Source organism: Dinoponera quadriceps, unplaced genomic scaffold (genome assembly GCF_001313825.1).
Source record: "Dinoponera quadriceps isolate SergipeBrazil2010 unplaced genomic scaffold, ASM131382v1 scaffold690, whole genome shotgun sequence".
Lineage (NCBI taxonomy): Eukaryota > Metazoa > Arthropoda > Insecta > Hymenoptera > Formicidae > Dinoponera > Dinoponera quadriceps.
The window spans coordinates 448720-466767 of NW_014555275.1; the positions used below are offsets into that span (position 1 = coordinate 448720).

Here is an 18048-nt window from a genome sequence, read left to right on the forward strand (position 1 = left end):
AAATTCCCTTTTCATGCTTTCCAGACGACAGTGGAGAATTTTCCACGATTAATGCGTAATCTGAAATTTTAACGTTTAAAAGCAAGAATTGCAGGAAAGGTAGGTTATATTATTAGAAGCGACACAAACTTAAGAAGTTTAGAAACATAATATTAATCCTGAATGCAAATTCAAGCAAAAAAAATGAGCATTGGAAATAAACATGCATTTGAGAGTATTTAAGGGAAGTGTGAGCAAAGTTAAAAATTCCAAGCACTTTTATATCTTCCTGATTTCCAGTTTTTCCTTGATCAATTTAAAATTTCCATAATTTTTCCCAGTTTACCCGATTTTTCAGACTTATGGCAACTCTGCGTTACGTTTGTGAAACATTTCTATTAGCGCGGCGTAAATTTCAAATATTCGTAACGTGTAAAATAAAAAAGCAATTATGTATACAGGATATCCCATTTTAGTGAAGATACTTGAATCTCTGCGAAAGTAAGCGAGATATCAAAACATGCTTTTACGCTGGGACGTTATGGAACTTCGAGAGGTGGACATTTCTATCTGAAAGATTGTACTTGGTTAGACACGTCAAGGACACTTGAAAGCTAATTCCAGTTTTAAAAAATACAATCATCGTTTTTTTAATACACCTAGTCAGACGTCCATATAAATAAATATGTATGCGGTTATCGGCGACATTGGGCGTTCGGGTGTACCTGGGTAGCACCCGTGAAAATCACATAATCACATATTCCATCGTAATGAAGGAGCGTGTAATAAACATGCTGAATTATATAATGCTGATAACATGTAAATTAGGCCAACGGCCATAAATGTAGAGACGCACGGTGCGAACGACCGTGCGTCGGAATACGGAGAGATGAGGCGAGCCCCAGGTCAAATCACAAATTCAACGTTCCGCGCCTCCTTTAACGATCCTTATAAATCCTTTAACAGTGGCGGCTTTATCGCCGTGACTGCCGACGGCGGTCAGGTATGCGTATCTCGTGTCCGCGGGAACCGATCGTTGAGCGAACGGTCATCGGTCGCGATCGGCGGAAAGGAGGTTACCGGATATTACGCGAGCAATGCTTCCGTCGAGCACGAATTGGAAGATGTAGAGGAACGAAGGTCGAGACGCTGCGGCAACAGTCGCTCGTCACTCGAAGGGTATCGAATCGACATCGATTCTCGCTACGGGCGGAAAAATCACTTGTCCGCAGCGCGAAGATTCGCGAGATCGTCGTGTCGCCGTCGTCAGGCGGATCAATCCCGAACGACCTAGACGATCTAGGAGGTCCGTGGTATCTTCCCTCCGATCGAAAAGCAGGACACGACGGCGTTTCTTCGTGCCAAGTCGAGCGCGTCGAAAGAATCCCTATACAGTTACCCGCGACATCGCGCGACGATCGCTTCTCTCTCTAACCCCGGCGAACGGAATGTCCGCTCGCCCCGTCGAATCGTCTTCCGTCACTGCGCCGCGCACTGACGGTAAGTTCCTCGCCGAGAAATGTATCCCAATTATGCGCGAACGCGTTTACGTCTAGTGGTCTGTCACTTCCGGGTAAGTCGGATATCTCGAGTATTCCCCCGACGGATTTAAGCTTTTCGGGTTTATCCCGGTTCCTTTTTCATTCTATGGGTAAAAGTATCAAGATGAAGTAAAAAAAAAGTGAATACTCTACGAAATTTTTAGTTTTGTATTAAAATGTCAAAATAAAGTATGATATATGTCGTGTAATATTCACTTGTCGTTGATTTAACCGTAACATTTTTATAGAAATTTACGAGGAAAATATATTCAAAGAAAAACATAATTCCATTAAACAAACTTTGGTTTTGTATATGCAGATAATATTTGTAAGTTTTTGGTATCCAAATATCCGGATAGTACTATGAGTTTGGGAATTTTTAAGTAGTATTTGGACACTTTTATATAAATGATGGGGACATATCTATGTAAAAAAAAAAAAAAAAAAAAAAAAAAAAAAAAAANGAGAAGATTTTTTATTTCCAGATATTCAAATAGTATCTGCAAATTTGGATACCCGAGTATCCCCAGATACAAAATAATTATAACTTAAAAAGCCGCTTTTTTCAATTTTCCTTTCGGAAAGGAACTAAAAAAACTCGCGGAAAAATGAAAGAATCGAATTTTCTGAGCTTGTAAAACTATATGAGTGATATCCGTAAGTTTAAGTACCCAGGCATAGAAATAGCCGGTTTATACTGACAGCGCTAGTTTCCATCCTCTCAACACTCCGCGGGACGTATCGCGTGCGCGCATTTCGCTCGGCGCTTATAAATAAAGCGCGACAGAGAGCAGTGCGTAGAAGAAAGAGAGAAAGAGAGAGAGAGAGAGAGATAGAGAGAAGGAGCCGATGCCACGCGAATAACTGCAAACGCGAATTATGCAAACGAAATGAGAGTAAAATGTTCGGAGCTCGTCGTTCGGTTTTTCCTCGCGGCTGCTTTCATTCGCGCGGCTAAGCACACGTGCTAAGCAATGGTCGTTCGAATTAACGCGTTCGGGTCGTGGGTAAATATAGCAGGACCACCCAGCGTGTAACTAATGTACCACGTGGTGGGAGAGATTCCTCCTCGACTCGTTTACCTCTCCTAACCGTGCTGCCGCGGGGCTATCCTTCTTTCTCTGTTCCCGCGGACGATTTATTTGTCCACGCTGCCGCGACGATTTTTTACTGACGCGTGCGCGATCGACGCGAGCGAGCGAGCGCGGGGACAGAGGCTATCGCCAACCCTCCGAGAGTGAGGGCGGAAGGAAGGACGGAAATGAAAGTCACTCACCGTGCACCCACAGTTGCTCGACCTTGCTATGAACCTGCGCGGATTTGAGGGCAACGCAGAACGTCGCGAGCGCGAGGATCGCGACGAACAGCACTTTCCCAGCATGCCTCTGCAGGAAGTAACCCAGCTGACTCAGTTGATCCTGCAGCCGCGCCCTGATCCACACCGCTGACCTCTGACCCTCCGCCTTCCCCTGAAAAGAAGACCGAGAGCTCGTGAATGTCTTGTTCTCGACAAAGAATCGCGTGGAAATCCCTTGTTGTCATCGCCGTACACTCCATCCAACGGTTCCTTTTTTCTCGGCGCATTCACGCACGCACGTGTTCGATGTGTCGATGGGACAAATGGGACGCTGCGAGAGCGATTTTCGTGACCACGGGGGTTTTCTAATTACCGTGGACCTAACAAGGCAACAGACGCGTGTCTAAGAGACGCCTCGGAGACGTCTTATTGTCTGGAAGACGTCTTGAAGAGAACATTAAGGCGTCTTAATGTCCCCCCGGGATCGTGTCTTTCCTTTTCCGCGACGAAAACAGAACTCACCCGTGTCGCTGATTTTGGTGCGAGCTGTAGACCGGAATAATTCCGCCGGTGTTACGTGGAATAAGAACGGGTGCAGAGAGAGCCGGTTTCCGGGAAAAATCGGTGAACGCACCCGTTGTGAGAGAGCAGTAAACGTGAGGAGGAGGGTGAAGAGGGAGCAAGCGCAGCGGGGCCTTTAAATTCGTCGCGTGGGCTTGCAGGATGACAAGTGGCGGAAATGGTAGAAAGGGAAAAAAAAAAGTGAGAGTGAGACGGTGAGACAGGAACGAGAGGGACAAAAGGGGGGGAAACAAGAGGGGCGAACGGCGGTTCAGGCTTTTAGAGAGATCTTACGGCTGCTTAAACGAAACCGAGAGAGAGAGAGAAAGAAAGAGAGGGAGAGAGAGAGAGAGAGAAAGAGAGAGAAAGAGAAAGGTACGAAGAGAGTGGTGTATCGTACAAGGAGAAGTTGGGCCTTACGGAGAGAGAGAGAGAGTGAGAGAGAGAGGGGGGAGGGGGAGAAAGCCGCGTTTGCAACATTGCAAGCGGCAACGTTGCGCACTACCTGGTGGCCGCTCTGACAATATGTACCGTGGACCACCCGCAACAATGTCTATCTTACGAAGGGAAGGAAGAAGAGATACGTCTAATCCTGAAAGGGAAGACGAAAGGGGGAAAAGAGAGAAAGAAAAAAACAGAGAAGGAAGAGATAGGGGAAAAGAGAGTGTGAGAGAGAGAGAGAGAGAGAGAGAGAGAGAAGTTGGACGAAGAGTCTCTACTTCCAGCGTAGAAAATTTCTTGGGATCTAATTAGAAGTTCGATTTCCTAAAATAATTATGGATTCTAATTGGGAAATCTACATAGGCTTTGGTTAGAGGTCCAGTATTTCAAACGTACGATTTTAAGTGGAAAACATGAAAGGATCCTTTGGGCATCTTTAACGTTTTCCCAAAATTTTTCTAGATTCTATTTTACACTACATTATGATTGAACAAAATTAAAAAGTACGAAACACTTTAAATATTTACACTTTATAAGTACACACACACGCCATTCGCAAGAATATAATCCTCTTTATTAACTTACTAATCTAATATTCAATTAAACTGTCACTCGACTCTGACACTGTCGTACGAAGCAAGCGAACAGCTGATCAGCATCACAGCTCATCGTGGCAAAAAGATTTTATTCCATATTCAGAATAAAAATGGGATTCCCCCAATTGGTATCGCAGAGAGATAATCCATTTTAAAACAACGTGGGGTTCTAATATTATAATTAGGGAATCTGCTATATATATATGGGAAAATCTGGAAAAATTTCTATGAAGATTGTTTCTCGTACTCGTGACCGATTCGACGAGCGAACAAACGAGATTAAATTTGCAGTAAATAAGTACTCGCTGGTCGCCCGCAAAACCCGCTCTACCTGTGTACAGACGGCGTACAGGTGTTCGTGGTGTCCACGTCCGTGTGTTTACGGAAGAGTTTCAAGGTGTAATTTTTCATCGCACACGGACGCGCGATCGTCGCGACCTGTCCCGCGAGTCGCTGTGGCCGAAACGGAGAGTCGGATCCGCGACCTCACGAAGGCACGAGGCAGCCGAGGTACAGTTATCTCGGGAGAGCGCAACGTGTGCACCCGCGCGGCCGATGGGCGAAAATATGGATCGCGCGGCAACGTATCTCGGGGCGGTAGCCGCGAGCCGAGTATCGGATAGCGAAGTTTTCCGGCCAATTAACTCTTGCGGCGCGCGGGCCGCGCGGCAGCACCGGACTCGGGTAATTCTAGACGCGCGGACAATCCGAGTCCGCCACATGGCGCCGCGGGGGCCGCACTGCGCGGGCTCGTGAGGTCCTCCGCCGCGCTTCCGCGATTCGCCGGATGTAACTTCTGAGGGTCGATCTCTCCCTCTCTAGTGGGAACTCGGGAAAAGTGAAGACACTCAGAGTCAGGAAATGTTCACTTTTGACGAGTAAATAGTAAAGGTTCGTGGTCGAATCCCTGAGAGTCGATTATGAATCTTTTGACTTTTCACGAGTGTAAATTGAAAGTTCACGATGGAGCTCGTAAACGTTGATTATGAATCTTTACTTCGAGTTTGAATTTGGGAAAAGTAAAAACTCTCAAAGTTCGGCTTTTGAGTTAGGAAATTGTCACTTTTCATGAGTATACGCTAAAGGCCAAAGATTCGAACCCCTGGGTTGCTTAGGAACGGAAACGTGGACAGTTTTAGTAGGACCGATGATTTCAACGGTCATGTAACTCTTCAAATTATAGAAATGTGGAGCTTGTCAAGTGTCACGTTTCAGCTTTTCTAAGAAAAACCTACGCGACCGCCACCCTGCTCGTCATTTTTCTCGGAGAAATATATACGAGACGCCGGTCGAACAATCGGTCGATGGTTATGCTCTCCCTCGCGGGTCCGAATGAGTCCCCGGATATTATTCCTTTCGGACGTTACGCAATCAAGTCGAAGACATCCTGTTAATTGTACCGTTTTACCTCGTGTAACACGCGAAAATCAACGTATCACTGAACGCGACGCGCCACACATCGGGCGCAACGTGCGGTCGAGAATCTCCATTCTCGCCTGTGCAAGGAGTCTCCTTTCAGGGAGTGTGAAACGGCTGCATACGGGGTGTCCTGCAACATGCCGTTTTGAAGACAGAACATCCGATGAATTTTGAAACGCCGACAGCTTGCCCAATTAGGAGCGATCGTAAAAAATGCGATTCTTCGTGAACGAAAGTTCAGCCGGATGAATAGACAAAAGAGCCAAGTATTTTTCTCACAGACTTCTGACCATTTTTTTTTCCACCGAAGAGTAGCAACAAATGCGAAGGCAATTTCGGAGGAAGTTTCTCTTGAAGAAGAGACTTTGAAGTCTCCTTTAGCAAAATACAGCGTCAAGTTCACGAATTACAGCACACCCTGTATAGCAGCGAGAGAGCGCACACCGGTATTTTCACCGACCGTTTCGAGAAAGAAACCGAAAGGACGAAGAAGAAGAAGCAGAAGAAGAAGTAAAAGGAAGTCGAGACGCCACGAGTCGCTCTCGAGACGTCTATATAGCGTCCACATATGCGGCACCGCGCGCGAGAGAGAGAAAGAGAGAGAGGAAAGAGGACAGCTGGCGGAGAGGCAGGCGGGGGTAAAGATGGTTCCCCCCTTTTTCCCGTAAGTGGTCTTTCTCTCTTTCTCTCTCGCTCTTTCGCTTACTCCGCGCGCGGGCCTTATGGGGTTTCTCTCGGTGGTGGGCAGTATCTACATATTACAAGCTCGCGGCGCGGCGCGGAGACCACCGTCGTTGACATAAGATCCTGTTATGCTGTCTGCTATCTCTCGGCGCAGCTCGTGTCGCGCCATAAAAAACATTAAAAGTACGAGTAACATAAATTCGTTAAGCGCGGCGGCGGCGGTCGCCTCGCGACTCGTTTCTCTCGCGAAGTGCTCGCCTCTCTTCGCGAGACGAGCCAGATCGTTCTCCAACCCTCTCATCTTTGCCACCCCTATCTCTTTCTTTCTCTTTCTCTCTCCGTCATCGTTCTCGTGGTGCCTTTTGCATCTCTTCTATATTTTCGCTATTTTTATTCTTAACGTTTTTTTTCTTTAATATTTCTTTTTATAATTCGTTAATAATTTCAAGGTTTTTCGAAAGATTTACGTTGCGAAATTTTGCGAATTTCGTTTCTTCCGACGATGATCCGTCTCGTTTCGCGAAGAAGAAATCTTATTCAAGCACCGTGGTCCGCTGAACGAGTTAGACGTAAGAGTCGGCGGCTTCGTTCACCCACGCGAATCCCACATGCCGCTTTTGTGTCCTCGAATCAGGAACACGTGCGTGTGTTCGCCGTTTGGCGGATGTACAGATCGGACGAGTGTTCCCCGGTGCTTCTTGACGCGACTTGGGGCACATCGATGGGCGCGATTTCGGAACTTGGCTCGCGCAGAGTCTCTCTTCTGGTCTTCTTCTTTTTTTTTCTCTCAGTCACCTCGTGAATTCCGAGATATTTGGTATTATGCGCGTGCACGCAACTCACGTGTACACGCGTCCTTCAGCCGGACAAACGAAGAGGTTCTTGCGGTAGGTACGGCTCGAAAGTGTCCGCGAGAAACTCGATCCGGTCGGCGGTGTTTTAATCAACCGATGAATTAACACCACGGCCATTCCTATTTCAAAAGGGAAACTCAAAGGTCGGGGCTGATAATTTTTTCAGGACCGCCGGTAATCGTGAGTAGCTTCGCTGTATCTCGACCGATATTTATGACTTGTAGTTTCTCGAATGTTTTGATATAATTCTAATATGTATATAATCAATAATACACAGAAAAAGTACCAGATCCAAGTAATTAATTACTGGAATACTCATTAGCAAATTTTTATTTGAATCAAATAATACTTACTTGATTAAAGTAAAATTGACTTAATCAAAATAAAAATTTACTAAGGAGAATTGGAGTAATTATTTATTTGAACCTAGCACTTTTTTCTAGTATTTTTATTAATTATATGTGTAAATATCATCAATAATATTGCATTTATATTAATAGATGAAATAATTAATAAGCATAATATAATTAACCTCTTGCGCTCGAAAAGCGCCATTCGAAATAAAAAAAAAAAAAATGAAAAAATCAGTGCTTGTTGGGATTTTATGATTTATTAAGTATTCTTTAGCATTTTTAAGTTTTCTAAAAAAATTTAGACGCCGCTGCTATGGTATCCTCCGTACGCAAGTGAGTTCATCTTCCGATAGATCGGCCGCCGCATAAATAATGCCTTTCGGACAAGCGAGGCTGCGTAAGTCATCCACCTCCGGCAGTCTCTCTTTTGAATTTGTATGCGGGACTCGGCGGGACAAAGTTGTAACTCCGAAGAGGAGCGTCTCACCCGAAATAAGGAGAAAGGATCGAGATTCGAATGACCTTTGTGTACGACGACGAAATTGACACATGCAGCGCCGAGGAGAGAACTTTATTCCAACTTTCGGCACTCCCCGGTAAGTGATACGTGCGGCGGTGGCTAGGCAGCGGGAAACGAGTTGAGCGCGACGAACGGAGATGAAAGGCCTCCGAACGCGGCGGTCCGCGTGGGCGTGTATCCTGTAGGAAGGATGAAAGGGCGAACCGACTTTTGATCGATGCCACGATGCCGCCGACGAATCCCGAGGGAAAAGCTGAACGACCTTGGAGATATTTCACGCGTTAAGGACGCGTGCGAGCTTGGCGCTGTCGTTTTACGACAATCCGGACGTATCTCGCGTGTCCGGCACGCGGGTTTGTTTTCAGGTAACGGGTTTCTGCCAACCAATCAGGGGAAGAGATTTTTCTCTCTTAGGGTTTCGCGAAAACTTGTTACGGGGCTTTTCTTTGTAAAAAGTCAAATATCTCCGAGGATTACGGGACTCTAGGTTTTCATTCGTGGATCTCGGAGGGGCGTGTTTACTCGGGGAGAGTGTGAACGTCCGTGTTTTCATTCCGACATCTCTCTTCTTCCCTCTGTCGACTCTGTCGCTCAGGCTTACGCGGCAGAATCGGACGAAGACCCCAAGTCCGAACGCATTAACGGCGAGGTTAAAGTTTAACGTAAACGCCAGTCGTTTGACATGTTGTTTGGAAATGTCCCGCGCATTGTAATTCACGTAATGAGATAGCGCTCGTGCAGTCCAACGTGTAATTTCCCATGGCGGGCGTGTTGGCTTACAAATTAAAATCTCCGCGCGACATTACACCGCGCGCGCTCGTACGAGGCGTGCAAGGTGAACCGCGAAATTAGAGCTGTATTGAATGTCACGGAACGTGAATGAGACCGAATGGCTTTTAGCGGAGAATACAGGACATTTCCGTTCTGTGTTTATCACTCGAGATTTTTCAGCGCTCGAATTTATTATATTGCTCGTTTTATTCGTATTCCACGAACGGCATTCCTCCCATTTGGAAATAAATCCGTATTTCGAGTTCTTTGAGTCAGCGGACAACAATTTGTCCGAGAGATCCGGAGACCCAATAAAGGGTGATACTCATTTATTGGGACCACACGGGTGTGTACGGTACGTTTTTACCGAAAGGAAGAAAGATGTAACCCGCGCGCGCATTCTCCCGGTCGCGAGGCTGTGGCCGGCTCCACGCGAGGGGTCCAACTTCTCGGAAAAATAGAATTAAACTGCCTTCGTCTCCCACCCCTCTCTCCCTCCCTGTGTTGTTTTCACGGGAAAGACGGGATCCGTCTGTCCCAGTTTCGTGACTCACCCTATATACAGGGTACTACTCCGCAACTATCGCGTGTTCCGATATACGCGGTTCAGTCGACACCTCGTCTGATGCTAAATAGCCGTGTAGTTATTTTGATAATTTAATTAAGAGATATATCTTCGTTAATTAAATTAAATTAAAAGATCTTTAATTAACGAAAGATATGTCTTTTTTAATTGCTATATAAGATACATTAATTAAAGAATATCTATAAACAATATAGGATGTTTCAGAAATCGCGACCTTAATTTTACCGGAAGATCATCCGAGCAATTTAGATTTCTTTTCTGAAGGATACATGTATGATAATAATAATTAATATCCCCGCGACACGTCGAGCCGAACGCGACGTTTACGATTCAGGAAATCCGTCGAGTGCGAAGAACTCGAGATGAAGATCACGAGCGAAGATAAACGCTGAATTCCAGCGGCACGAAATAGCATACGAACGCACACTATCCCCATAATCGTGTCTTCATTTCTGGCAGCTGAAAACCGTCGTCATCGCGGCGGTGCGGCCCACAATACACCACCACCGGACATTCACGCACATAATCGTCCTTTGCTCACGCGCCCGCATGCGTACGTGTGAGAGTGAGATTAAAGGGCGCCGACGCTACGTGTGCGAGGGACTTCCACACTAATAATACTCACAAGAGAGCGGCGATGCGCGGAGAGGGGCAGTGCGGGCACACCGCCTTTACGGCGACTCGTGGAAGCGCCCGTGTCTGCGTATGTGTCTCGGGACCACCGAATGTCCCCTCGGGCACACAACCGACAGATAAACTAAACAGATCCTCGCGACCGCGGTATCTAGGAGGTTTCATTTGCCGTTCAACATTTTATTTATCGACGCGATAACTCTGGGAATAAGACAGCAACACACGCATCATAGATTTCACAGGCATCACGAGGAAAATTGTGAGATTCGGTGTTTTGCATTTTATGGGTCTTTTATGTATCATTAAAGCCGAAATAGTGCGGATGACAGGTGTCATTTATGCGCATTTAAATGAATCTTCCGAAAAATATTAACAAGCATTTATTTTGTTACTTCGTGTATCTGTCAGTTAGAAGTTGCTCTCGTTCGTTTTAAATAAAATCTTTTATTACAGTTTCCATATAAGAAAAATATTACTTCCTAGAGCGATTTTTTTTATTGGAAATGTCTTAAACGGAGGACAGTTGTCATCCACACGACTACTCCAGAGTTAAGTTTACTACCAATTTTTATTTATTGTCTTTGTAAACTGGTTGCCACCAAGAAACTAGTTATCTCATTAGATCTGGCAATAGCATTGGTTACACGGACCCCGCTTTTTTTCTGACTAATAAAGGAATAGGAATAGGCTGTAACTTCTTGTTACAAAACGTGGAAGAAAGGATAAGCGAAAGAAAATGCGTGTAGACCTTGTAGGTCTAACGTGTTATTGTCAGGGTTAATCGTCAACGCCCCCCTCTCTTCCTCCAGTTTCGAGGCTATTGTGACATCTGTTCTCAATAATGGGACACATCGTTGCAGGTTCGAGTGGTCATATGTCCGAAAACACGGTAGAGTAGTTTTCGCTCTCACCGGAACGGTCCGGCGAATCTCGCTGCCGCGATCGCGCTGAAATTGATTTATTCTCATGGAGAGTGTAGCAGCTCTCGATCGTCGGATTAACCTTGGCCTTGCGCCATGCACGTATGCGTGTGCGGCCGCGCAGAGCTTTGCAGAATACACAGATCCGTTATCATCGTCGCATTACGCACACGCGCGACGGCAGAGTTCGTTTACTCCAATTTGTTTACGTTCATCAGGGTCAACCCGCAGCCGTGGAGCGCGCGGGTACTGGCCTCGTCATCTCCCCCCCCTCTCTCCCCTCCTTTTCTTCTCTTCGTGATAAAGAGCGTTAAAGTATCATTGCATTATCGAATACTCGCATAGACCAGCAAAGACACAGCTTATTGAACAAATTGCTCCGATTTATGTCGCCGCGCGGGGAGGAGATTAACGCGCACGATAACAACGTAAAAATCGACCGATCGCATCCTTCTCCTTTTTGATGAAAAAATGCGCGAGGAGGAGATTAACGCCCGTTGGTCGTAAACGACCACACGCAACATACGCGCGCGCACACGACACCCCCTCGATATACCGACGAGCGCACAAACGAAACTAATTCATCACGTTCCATTATCATCCCGCGTATAAATCCTCGCGAGTCAGCCTCCCTTCTTCGCGTGGAGGAGGAGGAGGAGGGGGGAAGAGGGAGAAGGAAAAAAAGAGACGCGTATGCATGCATTTCTACCACATACATACACACACGTGCGCAACGCACGCACGCAACGCACGCTCTCGCCTTGTGGAGGCCGGGGCCACTGACTCACTGACTCATTCGGCATAAACGCGAAGCACGAAGAAGAGCCTCCTCTACGGCGAGCCGCCCGGTCGAGAAGAAAAGTGGAGCATCGACCTCGAATTCGGTCTTTTTGCCCTTCGCCGGCTGTCACCCACCTCTCTCCTCCCATCTCCTGGATATACTAAGCGATTGTGCAATCGCAAAGCGCATCGAGAGTGTCGCTTCGCGATCTAATCTCCCGCAATCGCGGCTCGCACGAGGATCACCGAGAAGAAACGTGCCTTCAGGTGCCTCATCAGGGGTGCAAAGCGAATGACAAGTGCGCCCTTCTGACCCCAAGTGCCATTTTATTTTTCGTATACGAGCGTCACGTACAACGCAGCTTCAGCTTGAGAATCAGAAAGGCGTATTTAGCGTTTGCTCTGTGTCCAGAATACGACCGGGCACGGAGATGTGCTCTCTCTCTCTCTCTCTCTCTCTTTTTCCCGGGTGATCCGACGAAGAAAAGTCAAGCGCGGCGGACACACGATCACTTCCTTGATCTCAACGACGGGACGACAAGCCGCGGGTATACGAGCTCAGATCCGCGATGTGGAAATCGCTCGGCGAGCGACCACCCAGCGTGACTATCGCGAGCAAAAAGTTCGCGAGGCCTGCCGCCGCCGCTCGCCTCGCTTCGTCTCTTATTATACGAGGGGTGGGTATGCGCGAGTTTCTCCGGACCATCGGCTGGGGAGGGGGGACAGATACGGAGTTGAAACGCGATTGAAAATAGCATGAACCACCACACGCGGACTCAACACGTCGTGCTGCTTTTTTTTATACGCACGCAATTTCGCAGCGGATGAATACGAGATAGAGGTGAGACGGAGTGATTTCGCGATCAGAGAGAGAGAGAGAGATGGCCCGATTGCAAACGATCGATGGATGGAAGGAGGAAACGTCGCTACTCGCAGATCGTGTCATATTCAAAGTGGACGTTCGTGCTCTTTCTCTCTCTCTCTTTCTCTATCTTTCTCTTCATCTCCCTCTCAAGGAGGCGAGAGATACTCGCCATCCGGCTCGCGCGGCACACACATTTTCGTTCGAGGGAAAGAATCTCGCGAGGCCGATCTGACGAGGCCCCGCGCGACAGATCCTGAGAGGATCCCTTTACTTATAGAAACGCGAGGATGGACGCGTTCGGCGCGTTCCTGACCGCTGTCAACTCCGCCAGGAAGTCGATCTACACGACCTCAGGCTCTTACTTTTCGAGTCTAATAAAAAACACGCTTTGGAGGACCACCCGCCTATGTGAAAGTTCACGGTTAGTCTCTGAAGCTGCGGTCGGAGCGCTACAGAAGCTCGGGAGACAAGCGTGATGAACAGCAGTCCCATGTGAGTTTTGTTTGAAACGTCCAAACCGATCGGTTGGTCGGTCATTCGGATGAGATCATGTTCGAGTTTCCCACGACAATAGAGCTATCAGTTTTTTTCTACTGGGACGGCGCTTTGTAAAGCCGACGATGAACTGTCGAGCTGTCACTGGTGTTGTTTTCAAAGCCATCCGCCGAAAGTCGGCGAGAGCCATTACCATTGCCTTAATCACGAATACTTGATGTGCTTATCCCGTTTCTCAAATATTTGTTTGGTTTCTCCTCATTTTTTTTTTCATAGAGGGTACATCTATATTTATAATGTCCGTAAATAATAATAAATCATAGAGCAAACGATATTATGCTATATTTTGTTAATAATAGCGACTTTTATTTCGGGTCTAAATGACCCAAACTATTCGGATTAAACGAGCTTTCCGATCGTTAACGTGTGTCTCATTAATCGCTGATCGAAGATAGTGCGATTCCCCGGTAGGAGATAACGACGTCGTTATCGTGAACGGGCGATACAATTTGCATCGTTGATTCACACATTTATCTCGATATCCGGAGGGTCTGTTTTAATTGCCGAATGCCAATTAATGACGTCGCTATAATCTGTTCTGGCGCGATGAATACGGATCGCGATTTCTCGCGATGAGAAATCGCTAACAGCGAAATCGTTCAATCTAGTTTTAATTAATCTTGTCATATCAACGTAATCAATGTAACATAATGCGTGGCATAACAATTGGCTCCCGAAAGGAACATTTTGCAGGGTAGAACGATTCACTAATTAGTATTAAGTCACATTGAGCTCATGGTCCTGTTCTTTATAGCTAAATTAGATACATTAGTTAAAGAAATTTAAGCACATTGAAATATGAGAATCTTGTTATATTTTTGCCATATGCTTCAATGTGTATATAAATTTCTTGAATTCGTGCATCCAGTTTAGCTATAAAAGACAGACCACGTGTCAGATTAAATGTCGGAGATTATAGGGATCGCGGATCGAAGATTGGAACTTGATTAATTGAGACAAAACGAGCCAAGATCGAAACTAGTTGATCCTAATCTCTAATCAACGATTAAGATGTCTCTCTAATTAGAAATTCCTAAAATTAGTAGGGCCGTAATCTTTTGATCAATCGTGGACAAAACGAGCCAAGATCAAAACTAATTGATTCTAACATCTAATCAAGAGTTAAGAATCTCCAATTAGACACCTCTGAAGTGAATTCTAGTCTCCGATTTCGAATTCGCGAGTCTCGATCTTCGACGGCTGATACGAGCTCCGCGGGAACGAGACGACGGGGATTAAAGAGCCCATGCGTACTACTCACTTTCTCGAGTTGATCCAACGCTATCGCGGCATCCGTCCAGCTGGGCCTGACGTAGAGGTCCGACTCGTGCCGGCTCTTGGCGCTCTTCGCCGCCTGCGCGTCCTTCTCGCACTCCGCGCCGCAACTCTGCCGCGGGCCCTGCGATCCAGAAGGGCGTCCCGCTAGGATCCCCGTGGATATGGGACCGGACGCGGAAACCATGATCCGTCATGCATTCGCCCGCGTGCGCGGTTACTACTTAGCGAAATGGCTGTTTGCTCGCTCGCTCAATCACCTTCCCCCTCGTTTTCACGGGCTCTGATCGTTAGTTTCTCATCGATCTCTCTCTCTCTTTCTCTCGGGGCGAATTATCTCCGTGGTAGCCTCTCTCCAGCTCTCGATGTCGCGAACTCCCGGCCGATCCGCGGAAACGCGTAGCCTCGCACTCACTGCCCGGCAAAATCGTAGCACTTTTCCCCTCGGGAGGCACTTCTTCACCAACACTGTCCGCGTCTCGCGTACGCAACACGTGACCCCGCTCGCCTCGCTTGAAATTCGCGCACGAGAGCTAGCCGCCGCGACGCGCATGCGCGCGCGTCCTACCGATATCACGCTGCGCCGAGATCGGTTTTTAGGTTACCCGTAACGTAAATACGTCTGCCCCGGCGGGCTCTCGCACCTTTTCTCTCTCTCTCCCTCTCGCTCCGTTGACAAGGGAGCGAGAACGCGACGACAGCGATGTGGCGCGATTTTTTTCCCGCGTGAATCGCACGGCGATCAATCACGTGCGACGCCGTGAGCAGTAGCAGTCTCCGCCGGAATGCCGACCTGGGCCAGTTGCTCACCGCCGCGGTCGGCTTGTCACCACTGTCACCACCGATCGTCGTCGCTGTCGTCGTTGTTGTTGTTGTTGTTACCGTCGTCGTCCTTGTCGTCGCTCGTCGGCTGTGCGAGCCGCGTATGTTCCCCGCCGGCCGTGTTCCGCACAGGTTCCGATCTGACGTCCCGATAGCTCGTGCGAGAGGATGCGACGACGGGCGCGAGCGTGCACACGACCGCCACTTAGAGCAGTCTAAGTCGGTACTAAGCGAAACCCGCTGCCACATTTCTCCCGTAGCCTGCCTGCCGCGCCGGCCATAGTTGACGGCTTTCCCTCTCTCCGGGTCGCGCACTACGGGGATCGACTGCGCAAACATTCAGGCGCGTATGCGCGTGGGCCCGCGGCCGACGCGATTCCAGCTAACTTTGTCGTTTGGCGAATGCGCGCGCCGACAACGTTCGTTCTCGCGGTGCCGGTCGATCGTCCACAATCCGGCACGCTGGACAAAATCCGACCTTGATATCGTGTCGTGTCTGTGACACGAAATTTTGACGCGACCTGTTCGATCGATCGATCGATCGATCGTGGAGCCCCAATTTCGCGCGCGAATCGCCGTCGATCGATGCGCCACTGCGCTGGATGGTGACGTGAGCCGAGCGCAGCCGAGGAGAACCGAAGTGTCGGGAACTCGGAGAGGATTGGCGGAGGCGCCTTGGCGTTCCGCGTTGCTAGGATACCCGGGGACTAGCGAGGGGAGTCGACTCTAGACCACACACGCGTTCCTATTTCCCCCGGAGCAAAAACATTACCCACACCGAGACGCGCGCGACACACACGATGCGCGCAGCTGCGCTACCCGCGCGAATCGCCGGCGCGCAGTGGTGCCTAGGCGAGCGAAGATGGACTTTTTCGTTCTTATAGTTGAACCGGACGATACTGTGTTTTTTATATGATATGAAAAAATATGTATTATCTCCGGACAATTCGGCGGCTACATATTTTTTTTGCCTCCCGGCAATACAGCACAAATTAATTGCTCGTGCTTCCTCTCTTTGATCTTCCTCTCTACCAGCGCAAATGACACATTGGTATGTTAAATTTGTTAATGCTCTGATATAATGTTATTTTATTATTAATATATATTTTTTGTAAGTTTGGTTCTTGGAAGGACAAAGATATATTCAGTGGTGGAAAAGCCGCAACACTTTTTTCAATGATTTTTCTAACTTTCGCTCGTATCTAGTAGAGGATTTGATTTTTAATAAAATTTAGAAGATACATTTTTTTATCGAACCCCAGATAAGATAGAAAATAACAATGATATCAAAATAATGTAAAAATATGATATCAAGACGAGAAAATGACTATAAAACTCATTTTTTGATTATTTTTTCATCATTTTGACGTTATTTTCATTTTCTGTTCTACCTGCGACACTGGATGTCCAAATTTGATTAGAGCAAAATCTCTCTGCCAGACTCTGACAGACACGTTCGATTCGAAGTGACCGGCAAAAAGCGTGTATGGTCAGTCGCAAGAAGGTTGCAACACTGTTTTTCATAAGTTTCGGAGGACACACCTAGCGTCCAATAGAGGAATATATTTTTTAATAATTCTCAGGAGATGCATTTTCCTATTGGACACGAGATGCGTTGCGAAACTCATCTCGAAAAACAAATGTTGCAATCTTTTAATGACTGACCGTACGAACCGGACAGTCGATCGATCGATCGATCGATCGCATTTATACGCCGAACGCAGCGATACGGTAATATTTATCTCGAGCTCGTGACTGACTTCTCTGTACGTGCGCTTTTTTGCCCGCGTTCATTCGAATCCGCATGGTTAAGCTTTCGAACGCTTGAGTGAGAGAGGAGGGCGACTGTTCTCTCTCATGCCCGTTCGTTAAGTCGCGCGCCACCGCGGGCGAGCGTCGCGAGCCGCGCGCGATTAACGCATTAAATTGTCGTCGTAATATCCGCGTAACGACGCAATTTCATTAGTACCTTCACGTCCGCGATTTTTGCGGACGCGCGTACGAACGAATGCGTTGCAGCCGTTGCTGAGTTCTTGGTAAAAAGAAAGAGAAAAAAATAATAATAAAATGCACCAAACGATCGGAGGGGAAGGATGAAGATGAAGAAGCGATCTTTGCGTATTGTCCTCTTTGACGAATGCACCCCACGACGCGGTCGCCATCGATCGACGATAACAGAGAGAGAGAGAGAGAGAGAGCGTGTACGCGCTGGGGAACCGTTAATAATTTTTACGACACTCTTAACTCGCCACCCGGTATTAAGCGGTCCTCCGTAGGAGACGAGCTTTGATCTTCGCCGACGCCGTATCGGCTTAATGAGTGCGAGAGCGAGATAGCGGATGAGTCAGCGCGCGCCTCGCTCGCCTGTGGAACCACCTTCTCGACGGCGCACGGATGCACGTTGCATTGCATACGTTCAGGCGCGCGCGATGTACCGAGCAACAACGCCGCGCAGCGATGCGCCCCGTAGCGCGTGTTCGTTGAAATAAAAACAAATCCGCATTTGATCCGTATTCGCCCTCGATATCGAAACGAACGACTGCAACGCGACTATACGATCACGAGATACGGGACTAATTGGGAGGTTTACTGTCTG

At 47.6% G+C, this 18048-nt stretch overlaps 1 protein-coding gene across 1 annotated transcript in view; it reads right to left on the minus strand.

Moving 5' to 3' along the window:
• Positions 1–15481, minus strand: part of LOC106743715 (protein patched) — a 42347-nt gene extending 26866 nt beyond the window's left edge. Inside the window, exons 1-2 of the mRNA XM_014617834.1 lie at positions 14617–15481; positions 2797–2989 (exon numbers count right to left, since the gene is read on the minus strand). Of these exons, the coding sequence (XP_014473320.1) occupies positions 2797–2989; positions 14617–14817 (394 nt within the window). The 5' untranslated portion in view covers positions 14818–15481. The remainder of the gene's footprint in view (positions 1–2796; positions 2990–14616) is intronic.
• Between the last annotated feature and the right edge of the window lie 2567 nt (positions 15482–18048).